General features: G+C 35.3%; 1 protein-coding gene across 7 annotated transcripts in view; it reads right to left on the bottom strand.

Moving 5' to 3' along the window:
* SMAD2 (SMAD family member 2) overlaps positions 1 to 16,680 on the bottom strand; it is an 84,637-nt gene continuing 67,957 nt past the window's right edge. For all 7 annotated transcript variants that reach the window (XM_039463704.2, XM_039463706.2, XM_039463703.2 and 4 more), the window contains 5 exons: positions 9,456 to 9,509; positions 7,454 to 7,666; positions 4,425 to 4,562; positions 4,102 to 4,246; positions 1 to 713 (listed from right to left, as the gene is read on the bottom strand). In XM_039463704.2, the coding sequence (XP_039319638.1) occupies positions 590 to 713; positions 4,102 to 4,246; positions 4,425 to 4,562; positions 7,454 to 7,666; positions 9,456 to 9,509 (674 nt within the window). In that variant the 3' untranslated portion in view covers positions 1 to 589. The remainder of the gene's footprint in view (positions 714 to 4,101; positions 4,247 to 4,424; positions 4,563 to 7,453; positions 7,667 to 9,455; positions 9,510 to 16,680) is intronic.

Below are 16,680 nucleotides of genomic sequence, written 5' to 3'. Positions count from 1 at the left end.
CACTTTTCTTCCCCCAAGAGTTTATTTTTGGTAAAAGGCAGAAAAATTAGTTTTTCTACAAGGAAAATCTGCTTCTAAATAATTTGAAAATCTTGATATATATTATATATTAAAAAAGACACACAAAAATAACAGAGAAGTGGAAATAACAGATTAGGTACTGTAACTTTATAAAGGTTTGCCTAGATCAAGAAGCAGCGCACACACACCTCATCTATGCAAACTAAAAATGTATATAAACAGCACAATACTGTGATACTGGATCATGATACATTACCTGTACACATAACTACTACTGTTATTAATAAACCTTTGGGACACTCAGTTTTATGCCCAATAAGACATCACTAAGTCTTTAAAATCTTCTCTTCCTCTTTTATGGGAGAGTATTTCTAGACACTAATTTTCCCATCTAATATTCAAATATAGGAAACAGATTCCACAAGGTGCTTTAATTGATGAGACCTCAAGTGCTGTTTTCTCTCTTGAACTTTTGGATAGTAAACAGTCCATGGGGACCACACACAATACTATGACAGAAGAGTTGTTACATTAAGTCTTTTGATGGAAACTGATTGGTGATGAAGCTTTATGACATGCTTGAGCAACGCACTGAAGGGGATCCCATCTGAGTTAATACTTTGTCCAACCACTGAAGAGGTCCATTCAGATGAAGTTCAATCCAGCAAGGAGTACTTGTTACCGTCTGCCTTCTGTTTAAAAGAATATAGGAAAATGATTACAAATTAAAGTCCACAAGCAGGGAAAATGGCTGTTTATGTTCACTGCATTAAAAATTTACAGAAATTAAAAGGTTGAGTATATAATTTTGGACACATGATTGTTTTGAAAAACGGTTGATCCAGAGTCAAAGTACTTCTGATGACCTTGTTTTAAAAGTGATTTACAAGAACATCTTTTTCTCATCAAACTAAAATTAATAAGGTGATCTTATTATTCACCATCATCCCAAACTGAACACCTGAGAGAGACTGTAGGTATTATTAGTAATCAGGCCAGGGCTGAGTGCAGTGGCTCACACCTGTAATCTCAGCACTTTGGGAGGCTGAGGTGGGCGGATCATGAGGTCAAGAGATCGAGACCATCCTGGCTAACATGGTGAAACCCAATCTCTACTAAAAATACAAAAATTAGTTGGGGTGGTGGCAGGCGCCTGTAGTCCTAGCTACTTGGGAGGCTGAGGCAGGAGAATCGCTCGAACCCAGGAGGTGGATGTTGCAGTGGGCCAAGATCACACCACTGCATTCTAGCCTGGCAAGAGAGCGAGACTCTGTCCCAACAAATAAATAAATAAATAAAAATAAATAAATAAATAAATCAAGCCAGAAGGAGAGACATGAATCAGGATTCTCCCAAGCAAACCAAGACATACCTACAGTCACTGTATGTAACAAATCAACTACAGAATCGTAGATACTCAAATAATCAAATGGAGTCTAAATAAAAGTATATCAAAACAAAAACAAAATCCTGGCCCAAGCTAAACCCTTACCACAGAGAGTGTTAAAAGCTGAAGTTTAACTTTCCCTGACAAAGCCAATGAACATCCCTCTTAGCAACACCATTCGGGCTTTTAATAGTGCTTCAACAAAAGGGGCAACTCTATGGGAATTACAAATTATTCAATGATATCCTGTCCCTTCCATGCACTGATTTTAGTTCCATCTTATCCGCTATACAGCATAAGTCAATAAACCCACTTGCTTCTATAGACTAACAGCCCTTCAATTATGAGAAAAGCCCATTATTAACTGTTCATCTCCAAGTGACACAGGTTCAATATAATTTAAAAATGTACTCCCAAGAATGTCATTTTCTGAGGCAGATGGTATCAGTACCACACCATACCCTTCAGATTTTTCAGTGTGCTCTCGGCAACTTCCAGCTGCAGGTATCTGCATTTCTGTCCCCAGGAACTTCTCTGATATATCCAGAGAAGCAGGCTAGAAGTACCAGGAAATTAACATCTCCAGGAGCAGCCCTCAACCAAGGAAACAGAAATTGACATTTACATGCCCAGCAATTCTGTTCCCCTGGGTGGGATAATTCTGCACACTGTGTACTGTTTCCCTAAAGTTTCCCCAAGGGTGTCAGTTCTAGTGACCCACCCACTGTGGCAGATGGCTTAAAAATGGTCCTGGCTGCCCTTGTCTCCCCTGTCCAGCTTCCCTTTCAAGAATAATTCATAATCCAGGTCACGCAAAGGGAGTAGGTTTAAGAAGGCTGCCACTCAGATATATTTCTCAAATATGAATTCTTCATACATCTAAATTCCCTGTTTACTACATTTCCGAATTTTTATGCTATCAACCAAGATGGCATTAAAGAAATTAAAAAAAAATAGCTTTAGAAACCTGAACATTAGGTCTATTTCCTCAGCTCCAGAATGATTAATGATAAAAAGTTCCTGGTGGCTACCCACAAGTCCACAGATAAATGGGTATTTGCCATTTTGATTTGTAAGTGTTACAGGAAACGACTTGATTTTCCAAAGTCAGATGTACCTGACTCCAAATATTCATAAAGACATACTGTATATTGCTGCTTCTGTAATTAAAGATTTTACTTTATATCTTAAAGAACAGCAGAGTCCACAGTCAATGAAGGGTAGTATCTTGACCAATTAAAACTGTTCTTAGAAGATTTATAGATACACATTTAATTCTCTCTGCAGTTCACTCTTACTTACACTAAATTCCTACCACATTTTGCATTATTCTAACCTTTGGAAGAAAAAGAAAAGTCTGACCTGAAAACTTATTATTAGACAATATAATTTAAATCCAATTTTGCTGTCAACTCAGGTCAAGTCTAAAGTTTTGAAAAATGGCATTCAGCATTCTTTACAGGTAACAACATCTCAAAAGGGTAATACTCAAAAGAGAACTACAGCAAAACCACAAAATGAATTATTCTACCAATACAGCTCAGGCAAAATAGTGACAAGTCTTGATTCTCAGACAGAAACATATAACATATTTTTTAAAAAGTATTCAACAAGTAGACCTCACATTGCACAATCTCAAAGCCAGATTTCTGACAAAACTTTAGACAAGCAAGTCCAAAAGAAATAAAATAAATTTGGAAGGCACCAAATTGCTGGAAGAAGCAGGAATACAATCACTATACTACATGAATATTTCTTAAGCAGGCGTACAAAGAGTAAGCAATACAAATTGAAGGAAGACTAAGTATTTTATTTAATTTCTACCTTTAACTATGGTAAAGAAGTCTTCCCTCTGATGTGAAATCCAATCTATAGCTTATCAATAATCTAGTCTGTCTTATCTAGTGATGGCAAATTAGTTTTTGTAAAACTTAAATATATAACTGAATAGGTTAAGAGTCCAGAAGAACTATCTTCCAGTCCCATCTCAACCAATTATAATGTAACCTTGGGCAAATTATTAGTTTTCTATGCCTATTTCCAAATATTTATTAGTTTGAACCATTTGTTACCTACAAGGACAGCAATTTCATTTATTTCAACCTTATAAAGATCTAATTAAGAGAGAGAGTAATTTTTAGATACTACACTTTAAACAGCACAGTGTCTGGCACATTAGCAAGTATCCCTTCTACTTCTGAATGAAGTTCCTCCTCTTAACCTACGTTTAGTTTGTCTCAACTTATTTGTCCAGCCTTATTTTTTCTATACTCCATACTGAATTGCTAATGCTATTGTCAAGATTATCACTTCTCAACTCTGCCCATCCCATTTATGACTAATGAAATCCAATACCCCTTTTACAACTAGATCATGTGCCATTGAAGCTTTCCTTGAGCACCATCTCTCCTTCCATAAACTGACATAATCCTTCATATACACCCCTTTTATGATACTTAACACTGTGTTATGTTAAAATGCATGCCTGTACATATTTTAATGATATCTTCAATAACGGCAGCCCAGTAATTTTCAACAGTTTTGAATTTGGAGGCCTCCAACTTTTTTACATAGAGATCAGCTGACACTATAACCTCAATGAAAATAAATACAAATGAACTCCAGAATATGCAAGACTAGAATGAAACACAATTACACTGTGGAAATTTAAGAAACGAATATGCATTTCATACCGGTATTCTGCTCCCCACCCTTTCACAAAACTCATTCTTATGGTGCACATTCTAGTTAGCTGATAGACGGCTTCAAAACCCTGATTAACAGACTGAGCCAGAAGAGCAGCAAATTCCTGGTTGTTGAAGATCTTCAGATTACAGCCTATGATTCAAAAAAGTACAAGAAACTGTCAAAAAAGAGTATCATTATTAAAAATAATTTTAAAAGGTTACATGTTTTAGAATATGAGCATGCAATCATCTCCCGATTCCTAAAATAAGCAACTAGAAAAACAAAGCAAGTTGACGTAATAGGTTTATTTACATTATTGAATCCATACCTGGTGGAATTTTACACACTGTTGCAGGGTGCCAGCCATATCTCTGATTACAATTGGGGCTCTGCACAAAGATTGCACTATCACTTAGGCACTCAGCAAAAACTTCCCCACCTATGTAATATAAGCGCACTCCTCTTCCTGAAACAAAATATGTAAGAGATTAGTTTTGCAACATTTACTATTTCAGTTTGACTTTGGAAGTATTTTCTTGGAAAAATTCTAAAATGATATAAGGTATTTCCAGGATCTTTTTCACAGATAAAGTCTTTCTGAAATCTAACTTTAAATATACTACGGTATATTTCTCTAAGTATTTTCTAACAATAATTTGATTGATTTTAAAATACATGCATATCAAAAGTATTTAAACAATGTAGAAAAAGTAGACAGTAAAATAGTTTCACACAAATGATATATATTATTTTAAAAGAAGTAAGATTGAGTTAACTTTGAAGGAATTCACTAATATTTGGAGAAATATATCTTCATTACAACTGTATTTTTTTTAAAGATGCCACTAAGGTTAAGAAAAATGATATCAAGAGATTAAGAGTCATTCACCATTTTAAAAACTATCTATTATGGTAGAAACCAAACCTCTAGATGTATAAGCATAATTAGGTGAGAAAAAATTCTACTGGGAGATTTTTAATATGTACTTCTTTCAGAACTTGACAGATCACAGATGCAAAATAACATGATATAAGGATATTTAAAAAACAATTGAGAGGCAGAGTTCTAACAGCACCTAAGAGTCTCAGCCTTGATATGCACATACATTCTGTTAATCAGACACTAGGTGCTGCTGTTCAGAAATTTCTCAGATGTAATTAAGGCAGCAGATCAGGTAATCTCAATAAAGGGAGGTTAACTTTGGTGGGCCTGACTTAATCAGGCAATCCTTTAAAAAGGACCAGACTGTCCTAGGCTAAAGTGATTCAAAGCATGAGAGGGATTCAACACAAAGGCATGCTCCACTGCTGACTTTGAAGAAGGATGGGACCGTATAGCAAGGAATTCAGGTGGCACCCAGGAGCTGAACTCTGCCACAACCATGTGGGCTTAAGAGGACCTCAAGCTCCAGGTAAGAACACAGGCCAGCTGACACCTCAATTTTTGCCTTGTTAAACCCTAAAAAGACCACCTAATCCATGTCTGGAATCCTGATCCACAGAAACTGTGAGATAAAAAACTGGTATTTTAGGCGACTGAGTTTGTGGTAATTTGTTTCACAGAAGAAAAAAAAAAACTGAAACTCATAAAACAACATGCCAGATTTAATAACTACAGAACCTGGTACCCTGGTTCTGTTAAGATTATGGAATATTTGTAGAACAGTCATGCGCATGGTCATTGGGAAAACATTAAGTCCAAAAAGTAGAGCTTTTTCAGGCTATATTCCCTGACCGAAATCAGCTGCAAAACTAGAAATCAAAAATGAAAAGATAACCTAATAATTACAGCAATCTAAAACTTTGGAGGGAGAAGTAAATAGAGCAGAGAAAACCGATTAAATTTTTTTTGCAGACCCTCAATTAAGACAGAAGAACAAAAAACTCTTAAAGCACCTACAGTGACACCTGGGTATCTGGTATCTTAACAAGCTCATCCAAATTTATACATCAAGCAAGATTCGAGAACTTCCACATGGAACCAAGTAATAGATCTAGTCACTATCATTTTGCAGTATCAAAATCACCTTTTGGTAACCAGCATTACATCTCACAGATGATGGTTAATTAGAAGAAAAAAAAAACAGAAGCAAACTATTGTTAAACGAAGTTACTGTAAGGTGGTAAGAATGGTGTTCAATTATTAGTGGCTCTCATACTTTTTCACTTCATTGTTAAGGAAATACTGAAGACCCCCAGAGTTTTTGTTTATGTGAATATTATGAAAAATGGCCAATTAGATATAAAAACTGAGATTTTTAAAAATTCATTTAAAAATCACACAATAAATCCATTACGTATTAACACAACGTTTATGAAACTGTTTCCAAAGCAAAAAAAGAGTAGCGACATTTCACATTTTTGCAAATCTCTTTAATGTCTAGTATAACAAAGTTGGAGTCTCATTACCAAATCTACATTTCATCTCTTGCAAAATCATATGCATATAGGCCCTGGAATATTCCACTGTGTACTCATGAGAGAATGAAAGTAAAAATGGTAAACAGCATCTCAGTACTACTATGAAAATAGCTTTTTTTTTTGAGATGGAGGCTCACTCTGCAGCCCAGTTGGAATGCAGTGGTGCCATCTTGGCTCACTGCAACCTTCACCTCTGGGGCTCAAGCAATTCTCATGACTCAGCCTCCCAAGTAGCTGGGACTAGAGGCACACACCACCAAACCTGGTTAAATTTTTTTTTTTTTTTTAAAGTAGAGATGGGGTTTCACCATGTTGCCCTGGGGTGGTCTCAAACTCCTGAGCACTGGTGATCCACCCGCCTTGGAAAAATAACTTTGACCTCAAAAACTAGCTGAAAGGGTTTCTGGGACTACCAGAAGTCCCCAGATCACATTTCGAGATCTCCCTGAATTACATTTTCAACTATATTAAATGACATTGCTTGTTTCAGAGATCTCATTTCAGATGAATAGCAAGCAAAGCAGATTTGATTTAATACATGAGTTCACCAAAGGGGGAAAAAAACCCCAGGAGATACATAAAGAAACTGGGGAAAAAAAAAAAAAAAGATTTACAAAAACGTATTAACACCAAAATCTGAACATCACAATTTTATGACTGGTAGAGATTCAGCAAATTAAACTTATCTTAACACATATTTATTAAAGAACTTTCCAGTATCAAGGATGCCAAATAAAAGTTGTAGAGTTTGCAGCTGAAGAATCACCAGGATCGATTAGAGGCAGTGAAGCCTGTGCACTTAAATATGCTGGCACTTAAACTTCCAGAGAGAGTCCCGGTTTTACTGCACAGAAGCTCTTCATGTGGCACACCATGCAGTATCTACATTATGAGTATACAGCACTGGTTCTTCACAACAAGGGAAATGAAACATACCTATGTGCCTTCTTGTCATTTCTACTGTGGCATTTCGGTTAACATTGGAGAGTAAACCTAAGCAGAACCTCTCTGAATTTGATGGGTCTGTAAAGCCATCTACAGTGAGTGAGGGCTGTGATGCATGGAAGGTTTCTCCAACCCTCTGATTTAATTCGTAATACGCTATTGAACACCAAAATGCAGGTTCTGAGTAAGTAACTGGCTGTAAATCTGAAAAAGAAAATAAGAAAAAGAAAAAGAAAATGTGTGAACAATTTAAGCCAATAATGGATTGCATACAATCATCTTTACATGCTCTATGCAAGCATGCATTGGCAAAAGCTCAGAAGTAGACATACATCCGTATCAGTTTCCATAGATCATACTAGATTCTCAGTATTTTTCACTCAAAACTCCAGTCTCATAGATCATACCAGATTTTTTCCAATTTCTCCCATGTCATTAAATCACTTTATGTTGGATTATTTGTTTTACCAGTAGTTTTAGTCTAGCTACTGTTCAACCACAAAACAATCACAAAGTCAACTTGCCATACTTGATACATTTCTAAAGCACATAAAAAAACTAATGTGAGGTAAGATAAAGCTGGAGCAAAGACGAGTCAAAAGCCACACAAAGAAAACATTCATGATAAAAGTATACAAAATATGACATTTTTGACATTTGTCTATTTTAACATCAAATTTTTGGTGAGATACCCTAGCTACAAAAATAGAGAACCCATTCATACATAAGAACTGGAAAGCATCAAGCAAGTGGAAACAGACCATAGAGTCAAGAGACTACTTTTTTCACTGGAAAACTATATATTTAGCTGCTGCAATTTTGACTAAAACATATTGTTAAGAAACATTACAAAAGAAAAAACTTAACAATTTTGTAGAATAAATTCCAAACATGTAACAACCAAAGAGAAATAGTGAAACAGCAGGATAAAATGATGGCAAAAATAGTAACAGTAATACAGAAATGTATATATAGTCATCCTTTGGTATTTACAGGGTATGGTTCCGGGACTGCCCCCCGCCCTGCTATCCAACTAAAAACCCTAAGATACTCATGTCCCTGACATAAAATCGCGTAGTATTTGCATGTAACGTATATTCACATCATCCTTATACTTTAAATCATTTCTAGATTATTTATAGTATCTAACAATGTAAATGCTACATAGTTGTTATACTGTATTTTAAAATTTGGGCCAGGCATGGTGGCTCACACCAGCACTTTAAGAGGCCAAGGCGGGTGGATCGTTTGAGGCCAGGAGTTTGAGACCAGCCTGGTCAACATGGTGAAACTCTCTCTCTACTAAAAATACAAAAATTAGCTGGGTGTGGTGGCATGCACCTGTAGTCCCAGCTACTCAGGAGGCTGAGGCAGGAGAATTGTTTGAACCCAGGAGGCAGAGGTTGGAGTCAGCCGAGATCATGCCACTGCATTCCAGCATGGGTGACAAAGCGAGATCTGTCTCAAAAAATATGTGTTAGCTTTTATTGTTATTTTCATTTTCTCCTATTTGCAATCTGCAGTTGGTTGAATCTGGAGATGCTGAACTCATGGTTATGAAGGGACTGAACACATACACATTTGTACATATACACACACACTCTCATTTATATCCCCATACACGTGTATATATATTTATGTCAATGGGTATATATGTACTGCACATCTTTTATTGCTACAAGACATCATAAAATAAACATAACCATAAAAATCTAGCCATAATACGTTATATGATTTTCTATGAGGAATATGATTTCAATAATAAAAAGATCAAACCCATTTCTTTTTCCAGCAGAAAAGACTTTTAATAATATTGAGGGATGATATCAGTATTCTTTTTTAAAAGCATCATTGTAAACCACATACATAATTATTTGATTATTCCTTAGGATTTCTTTCTCATATACATATATATAAACTTCTAGAGAGGATTTTTATTATTAAGCAGATGATACAGTATAAATATGATGAGGGGAACGTATTTGCAACTTACCCAAGCTATGATTAACAGGGGAAAGAGTAGTAGGAGACAGTTCTGCTGGAGAGCCTAAAACAAAAGGATTTAATTTAAAAATAAATGAAATATTTCCAGAACTTCTGATCAAGTAATCATAAAACTAGCTGTATCTGGTTATAATTATCAACAATAATACAAAGATAATTTAAATACTAAGAATTCAGAATATGTAAGTGCTTACATTTAATTGGGTGGGGAAGAAAGGGGGCTCCTGTATAAAAGGTACAAAAGGGTACAGTTTTGGCTTTTAGCCTACCAGTTCATCTTCCCAAAGGTATCTAATGTTGACAGTTCCTTGGGTATCTTTCCAAAATATTCTATGAACCACACAAGCAGATATATTTTTGTTCTGTGCCTTTTCTTTTCACACACAAGTGGTAATAGTTTATTCTCAAATTGTTCACGATGTGTTTCCTTATTTGTCTGTCTATGTTAATTAGTCACATAAGATTGGGATCCCATATTGATGAATATTCAGGCTATTTTTTTATCTTTTGCTATAAGAACCAGTGTCATAAGATCACAATAACTAATCGTGACCACTTTGCATGTTTCCAATCACATCTGAAGGATAGACTCCTAAAAAAGAAACTGCCAGGTTGAAAGGTTTGTGCCATGTGCAATTTTGATAAATTTAGGTAAAATTATCATGCATCAAGGTTGCACCAGTTTACATGACGAGTCACAACATAGTAAAGTGATACCTGTGGTGCTACTGCTTATAGATGAAGACATGGTTGCAAGTACAGTTTTAATTTTGAGTGGCTTTACACGTTTATATTGTGTTTCCTTTCTCTATAGTCTGTTCTTTTCTTTTTGCGATGTTGATCATTTTCTTACTGATTGTTTGGAAGCTCTTTATATACATTAGGGATATAAGTCTTTTTACAGTATGAGTTACAAATATTTGGTCACTGGTTTTATGACTCTTAATCCTCATTTTGATCATGCAGCACTAAAAAAACCCTTCTACATGATTTATCAATCATCTTTGGGTTAGTGTCACACTTTGGGATGAAACAGTGATGACAGTGGATGTTATCTTACTCTGGACTTTTAGGGTAATGTTTCTACCATTTTTCCAATTAAGCATGGCATTGGCTTTGAGGCTGACAGCAATAAAATACTTATTTAGGAGTTTTGCATCAATAGTCTCAAGCAGTATGAGCCTAATTTTACATGAGTGCTATGTTTGTAAGGCTCTGTGGTCAATGTTATGACAATCTAGCAACTTTATCTTCTGTAAAGGTTCAAATAGCATTGTAACAGTATATTCTTTAAAAGTTTGGTAGAATTCTTCTGTGAAATTATTTATAGTTAGTAACGTTATAGGGTTTACTATGGGACATTATTCTATGAAGGGTGACTTGTTCTGATCAATTTTCTAGAGTCAGTCTTGGTAAACTGCACCTTCTTAGAAAACGATCCGTTTCTTCTTTTGAGTAAACAGGCTAAGTCTACTCAAGAAAATAAGGGGGTACAAGTACACAAAGTAAGAACCACCACAGACAACAGATGAAGAATCATGGCGCAACTACTCTGTTCAATTCCATGCAACTCAATTTTAAAACACATTGGCTGTAAACATTGTTAAATAATCGTATTAAAAATATAAAAATATATTTTATGAACATCATTCTCTGTATGTTTAGGGAAAGTTATCTAAAAGAGCATGACCCAAGTTTCAAAGGTATGCCAAGAACATAAATGTAGAATAAGATAGGTCAGGCCAGGCATGGTGGCTCACACCTGCAATCCCAGAACTTTGGGAGACTGAGGGAGACGGATCATGAGGTCAGTAATTCAAGAACAGCCTGGCCAACACAGTGAAACCCTGTCTCTACTGAAAACACAAAACTTAGCAGGGTGTGGTGGTGAACACCTGTAATCCCAGCTACCTGGGAGGCTGAGGCAGAAGTATCACTTGAACCCAGGAGGCAGAGATGCAGTAGGCTGAGATCGTGCCACTGCACTCCAGCCTGGGCGAGAATGAGACTCCGTCTCAAAAAAAAAAAAAAGAATAAGATAGGTCAGACTGCCTTACATACCTCCTCCCTACCACACACCATTATGACCGTGACACAAAATACCAGGCAATAAAGGTGAAATGGCAGCCCGTAAATAAATGAATCAGAAATAGAGAAAAAAGGCTTATTTTTTAGAAGACAGAACAGTCTTCCACAACACAATTAAGTTATGTTCATTTTTTATTTCTCAGTTTGAAAAATCTGCTAGCAAGTCACAACAGGTATAACTATGAAAGGTCAAAATATATTTAGAACAATGAGCTAAAATTCACTGCTGTTTCCTGAAGCCAACATAAAATAAACAAAGCCACTATTAGAAATGGAGGAAACTGCCCAATTATTCATATCTTTTAACTGTTTACTCGTCTATTAAATACTTAGAAATGACCAGTAGGATCACTTAACTAATAGGCGTTCCGTGAGATGTGACAAGCTAGAATTACAGATTATAAAAAAAAAAAACAAATGTTAAAACTTGAAATAAGCTAATAGAAGCCTTTTTTTAAAAAAAAATTTTTTCTGAAAAACAACAGAGGCAAGGAACTGATAATTAGCTATGAATTATTCATACATAAATGCTGCTACTGAAGTTTCGCCTACCACAGGCCTTCCACTTAGGAGAGGTAATATTATAAATATCCTATTTGAGAGCCAGTGTGAATATTAGCAGTATCTACTTACAGCTAAACCACCTAGAGAAATCCTTGTGCATGTATCTTTATATACAAGTTTACATATATTTGTAGAACACATTTGTCAAACCTTTGTTTGACAAATTAACAAATATCAAATGAAATGTGTTAAACTTTTGTTAAGTGCCAAAATACCCTCTCAAAAATATTTCATCTTATCAAGAATTTATAAGCTAGTGTTTCACATTGTGTCACTGCATGTTGACACCTGCCGATATAATAGGTTTAAGGGGAGCAACTTTTTATTGTTGTTGAAATAGTGTATTTCTGTTCTTCTAGCCAATTCTATTTATTTTTTTCTTGATATGTAAATTTTCAAACTTAAAAATCAGTTTTAGACTTGTCATCTGTTTGCAAATATTCACCCAGGTTTTTTTTTTTAAATCTGTTATCTTTTAAGGGGACATTAATTTTTAATTATAGACCATGTTTTTAAAGAGTATTTTCAAGATAACACCAAAACTGAACAGAAAGTACAAAGAGCTCCCATATGACCCCTGGCCTGCTTCCCCAAGTTCCCCATCGACACCCGCACACCACAATGGTCCATTTGTTATAATAATGAACCTATACAGACAAATCGTTATCACTGAAAGTCCATAATTTACATTAGGGCTCACTATGTTAACAAATTCTCTGGGTTTTGACAAACGAATAATGACGTGTATCCATTTATAGTACCAAGTAGAGTAGTTTCACTGCCCTAAAAATGCCATGTGCTCCATCTAGTCTTCCTTCCCTCCCACACAGTCTCAGTAACCACTAATCTTTCTGTCTGCATAGTTCTGCCTTCTCCAGAATGTCACATATAGTAAGTCCTCATTTAACATCTTCCATACATTTTTGATGACTTTTAAAGCAAAATAATTGTACAACAAAACCAACTTTCCACAATCATTATAACAAAATGACATTACTTGAAGACATGTTGTACATTACTTGGATGTATCAGTTTATTTACTCAGTCACCTATTAAAGACATCTTGGTCGCTTCCAAGTTTGCTAATTTTAGAAAAAAACTGCTATGAACATCTATCTGCAGGTTTTTGTGTAGAACTAAGTTTTCAATTCATTTGGGTGAACACCAAGGCGAAGCAAGACTGCTAATCCATACATACAGTAAAAATATGGTTAGTTTTATAAGAAATCACCAAACTGTCTTCCAAAGTGGTTATACCATTTTTCATTCTAACCAGCAATAAATGAGTGTGCCTGTTACTTCCCATCCTCACCACACCAGCACTAATGAACTCCCTCGGCTTTTGTTTGAGAAATTTTTTATTTCTCTTTCATTTCTGGAAGACAGCCTTACTGGTTATAGTATTCTTGGTTGGCAAGCGTACTTTCTTTTTTAGATGAGGCCTCACTCTGTCACCCATGTTAGAGTGAAGGGCAGTAGCACGATCTTGGCTCAGTACAATCCCTGCCTCCTAGGCCCAAGCAATTCTCCCACCTTAGCCTCCTGAGCAGCTGGGACCACAGGTGTGTACCACCATACCCAGCTAATTTCAGTTTTGTTTTTAATTATTTCAGCCCTTTAAATACACCACCCATCTCTCCTGGTCTGCAAACTTTCTGCTGAGAAATCTGATTGTCTAATGAAGACTCCCTTATTATGTGGCATATTGCTTTTTCTCTTGCTGCTTTTATTCACAATAGCAAAGATACAGAAAACAACCCAAGTGTCCCATCAACGGATGAATGAATAAAGAAACAGTGGGTTACACACACAACTGAATGTTATTCAGCTTTAAAAAGAGATATCCTACCACTTTTGGCATGGATGAATCTGGAAGACATTATGCTAAGGGAAATAAGGTGGACACAGAAAGAAACATGGCATAATCTCCTATGTGGGGTTTTTTGGTTAACCAAACACATAGAAACACAATAAAATGGCGATTACAGGTTGGGGGGAAACAGGAGGATTATAGGTCAAAGGGTATAAAGTTGTACATATGTAAGATAAGCCTAGATATCTAATGTACAACCTGAGGACTACAGTTGCAATATTGTGTTGTACACTGGAAATTTACTGACTTGATTTTAGGTGCCTTTATCACACACATAAAGAGGTGACTATGTGAGATGACGGATTTAGTTTACTATTGTAATCATTTCACTACATACACCAAACATCATGTTATATACCTTAAAAATATACAATAAAAATGTATGCTTTAAAAAGTCTCATTTACTAAAATACAGACCTAAGTGTTCACAAACCTTCCAGCAAACTGGGAATCATCCTGGATTGGTCTTTCGACCTTATCCCAAAAATGCTCACTAATTATATTCTAAACCTCAGGAATATGTACCAAAAGCACCCATTTCTCCCCCATGTCACCTAAAATGAGCCAGAGATAATAGTGCAGTAAACAAGAACAGGAACTCTAGAATCTGACATCCTACTGAATTTCTCTGCATTTTCTAGCTATTTTTCTGAGGTTAATTACAGTGTTGTTTTTTTAATTTCTGGTAAAAGTTGAACCTTTTAAAATTTTAATTTGTTGCTAGATACAATTACATGTAATGCTTAGGTTTTCCTGTTCTAACTATTCTAATTTTTTATAATGAACATCCATTTGTTGTATCATTTTAAATGTTACACCATAACCTTATGTGTAGAACACTGTTTAACTTTTATCTGACATAGAATGGTAGAAATAAGAGGTTAAGCCTCCCTGCCAAAATGATTGTCAAATTCAGCTTATGAAATATATAATGCATGAATAGCCATTTTCTCATTTCTTGTTTTAAAAAACTTAAATCCCCAATGTGATACTATCTTAGGTTTTATATATTCCCAAATTTTCTATGAGCATAATTCCATTCATAATAAGAAAAAAAGCAGCTTTTCTTTTTATTAGAAACTCCTATAGAGTTCCCCTTATAGTTAGTAGGTAGAAGACTGGGGAAAACCTTTGCTTCTGAAATAGAGGTAAGACAACAGATTTTTAAAATCCTATTTTTCTTTAAAGTTATCATACAGATATAGATCCAAATAAGTCTGCAGGAACTAATTTAGAGAGAGGGATGAGTTCCTCCTCAGTTAAGACAGTGGTAATCACTTTCACTACTGATAGCATCTGCCAAATCAGGACACAAAGGACTGGGCCTGCCAAAAGTGAAGCCAATTAAAATTTCAATGGCCATGCAAAGACAATGGGAACCTAAGAAGCTGCAAGCACAAAGCTAGTCCTCTTCACCAGTCAGTTCCAACACGTTTTTAGCTGAGTACATGGTCGCACAGGAAGTCTTGAGCAAGGCTGGAAAGCAATGAGAATATGCAGTTTTGCCATATGCATACCTCAAAGTCCTGCTGACGTAGAGGACTGATCCTCCCTGAAACCTGAGTGATGTGATATTAAAGCATGGAATTATCACGTTTTCACCTCAAATCCTAAGAGCAGGGAAGGGATCAGCTCCTCAACTTAGCAATTGGAGAGAGAAAAGGGTGAGTCTTTCCAAAGAAAGTATATTTATTTTAGTCTCTATTATTTTATATAAAATACCCAGTATCTAGTTAAAAACAAAAGATATTCAAAGATGGAGGGAAAAAAAATAACCCATAATCAAGAGATAAAACAGTCAACAAAAGCAGGCCATATTACATATTAACTGGACATAAATTACCAATGATTTTTACATGAAAATTATATAGCTAAAAAATAAATTTCTGAAATAAGAAATTCATTTAACTGGATTAAAAGCAGACCCGAACTCAGACTCACATACATATTATCACTTGATTTTCAACAAAGGAGCCAATGTAAATCAATGGAGAAAGGAAAGCCTCTCCAAGAAATGGTGCTAAAACAAATGAAAGAAATGTCCGTAGGAAAGGAATAAAGAGCAGCAAAAAGGAGCAAACAATGGTATATATGTGGGTAAATACAAAACACTCCTTTTTATCCCTTCTCATTTTCTTTAAAAATCAACTTAAAGTCTAAAGCAAAAATAACACTGTACCTTGGGGGTCATACATTTTTATTAAGTAAAATCCATGTCAATAATCGCACAAACAACAGAGGTGGATGAATGAAATTAGAGTAGTGTTAAGTTCTTAAATTTTTCAAGATGCTGTAAATAAAATATTACAACTTAAGTAACGTTCTAGGTATAACACGGTAAGTACAATGTAATGACCAGAATACCAACTGAGAAAATAATACTGTTATTGGTAAAAAGCCAAGAGAGTAAATAGAATGAAACAAAAATTATTTGATTAGTCTAAAAGGCAGGAAAACTGAAAAACAAAAACTAGAGAGAAAAAACAGAAAAACATCTGCAAAATGGTAGCCTAAACCCAATGGTATCAATAATTCCTCTAAACATCAGTGGATTAAATTTCCCAACTAAAAGACAAAAATTGTTAGATTAAATAAAACCAAAAAAATGCTGTCCACAAGAAACACACCATAAATATAAAGATTCAGATAAACTGAAAGAATTAAAAATACATCATGTAACCACTGAGGT

Source organism: Saimiri boliviensis, chromosome 13 (assembly GCF_048565385.1).
Source record: "Saimiri boliviensis isolate mSaiBol1 chromosome 13, mSaiBol1.pri, whole genome shotgun sequence".
In the NCBI taxonomy this organism is placed as follows: domain Eukaryota; kingdom Metazoa; phylum Chordata; class Mammalia; order Primates; family Cebidae; genus Saimiri; species Saimiri boliviensis.
This window is presented reverse-complemented; position numbering and strand designations above follow the sequence as displayed.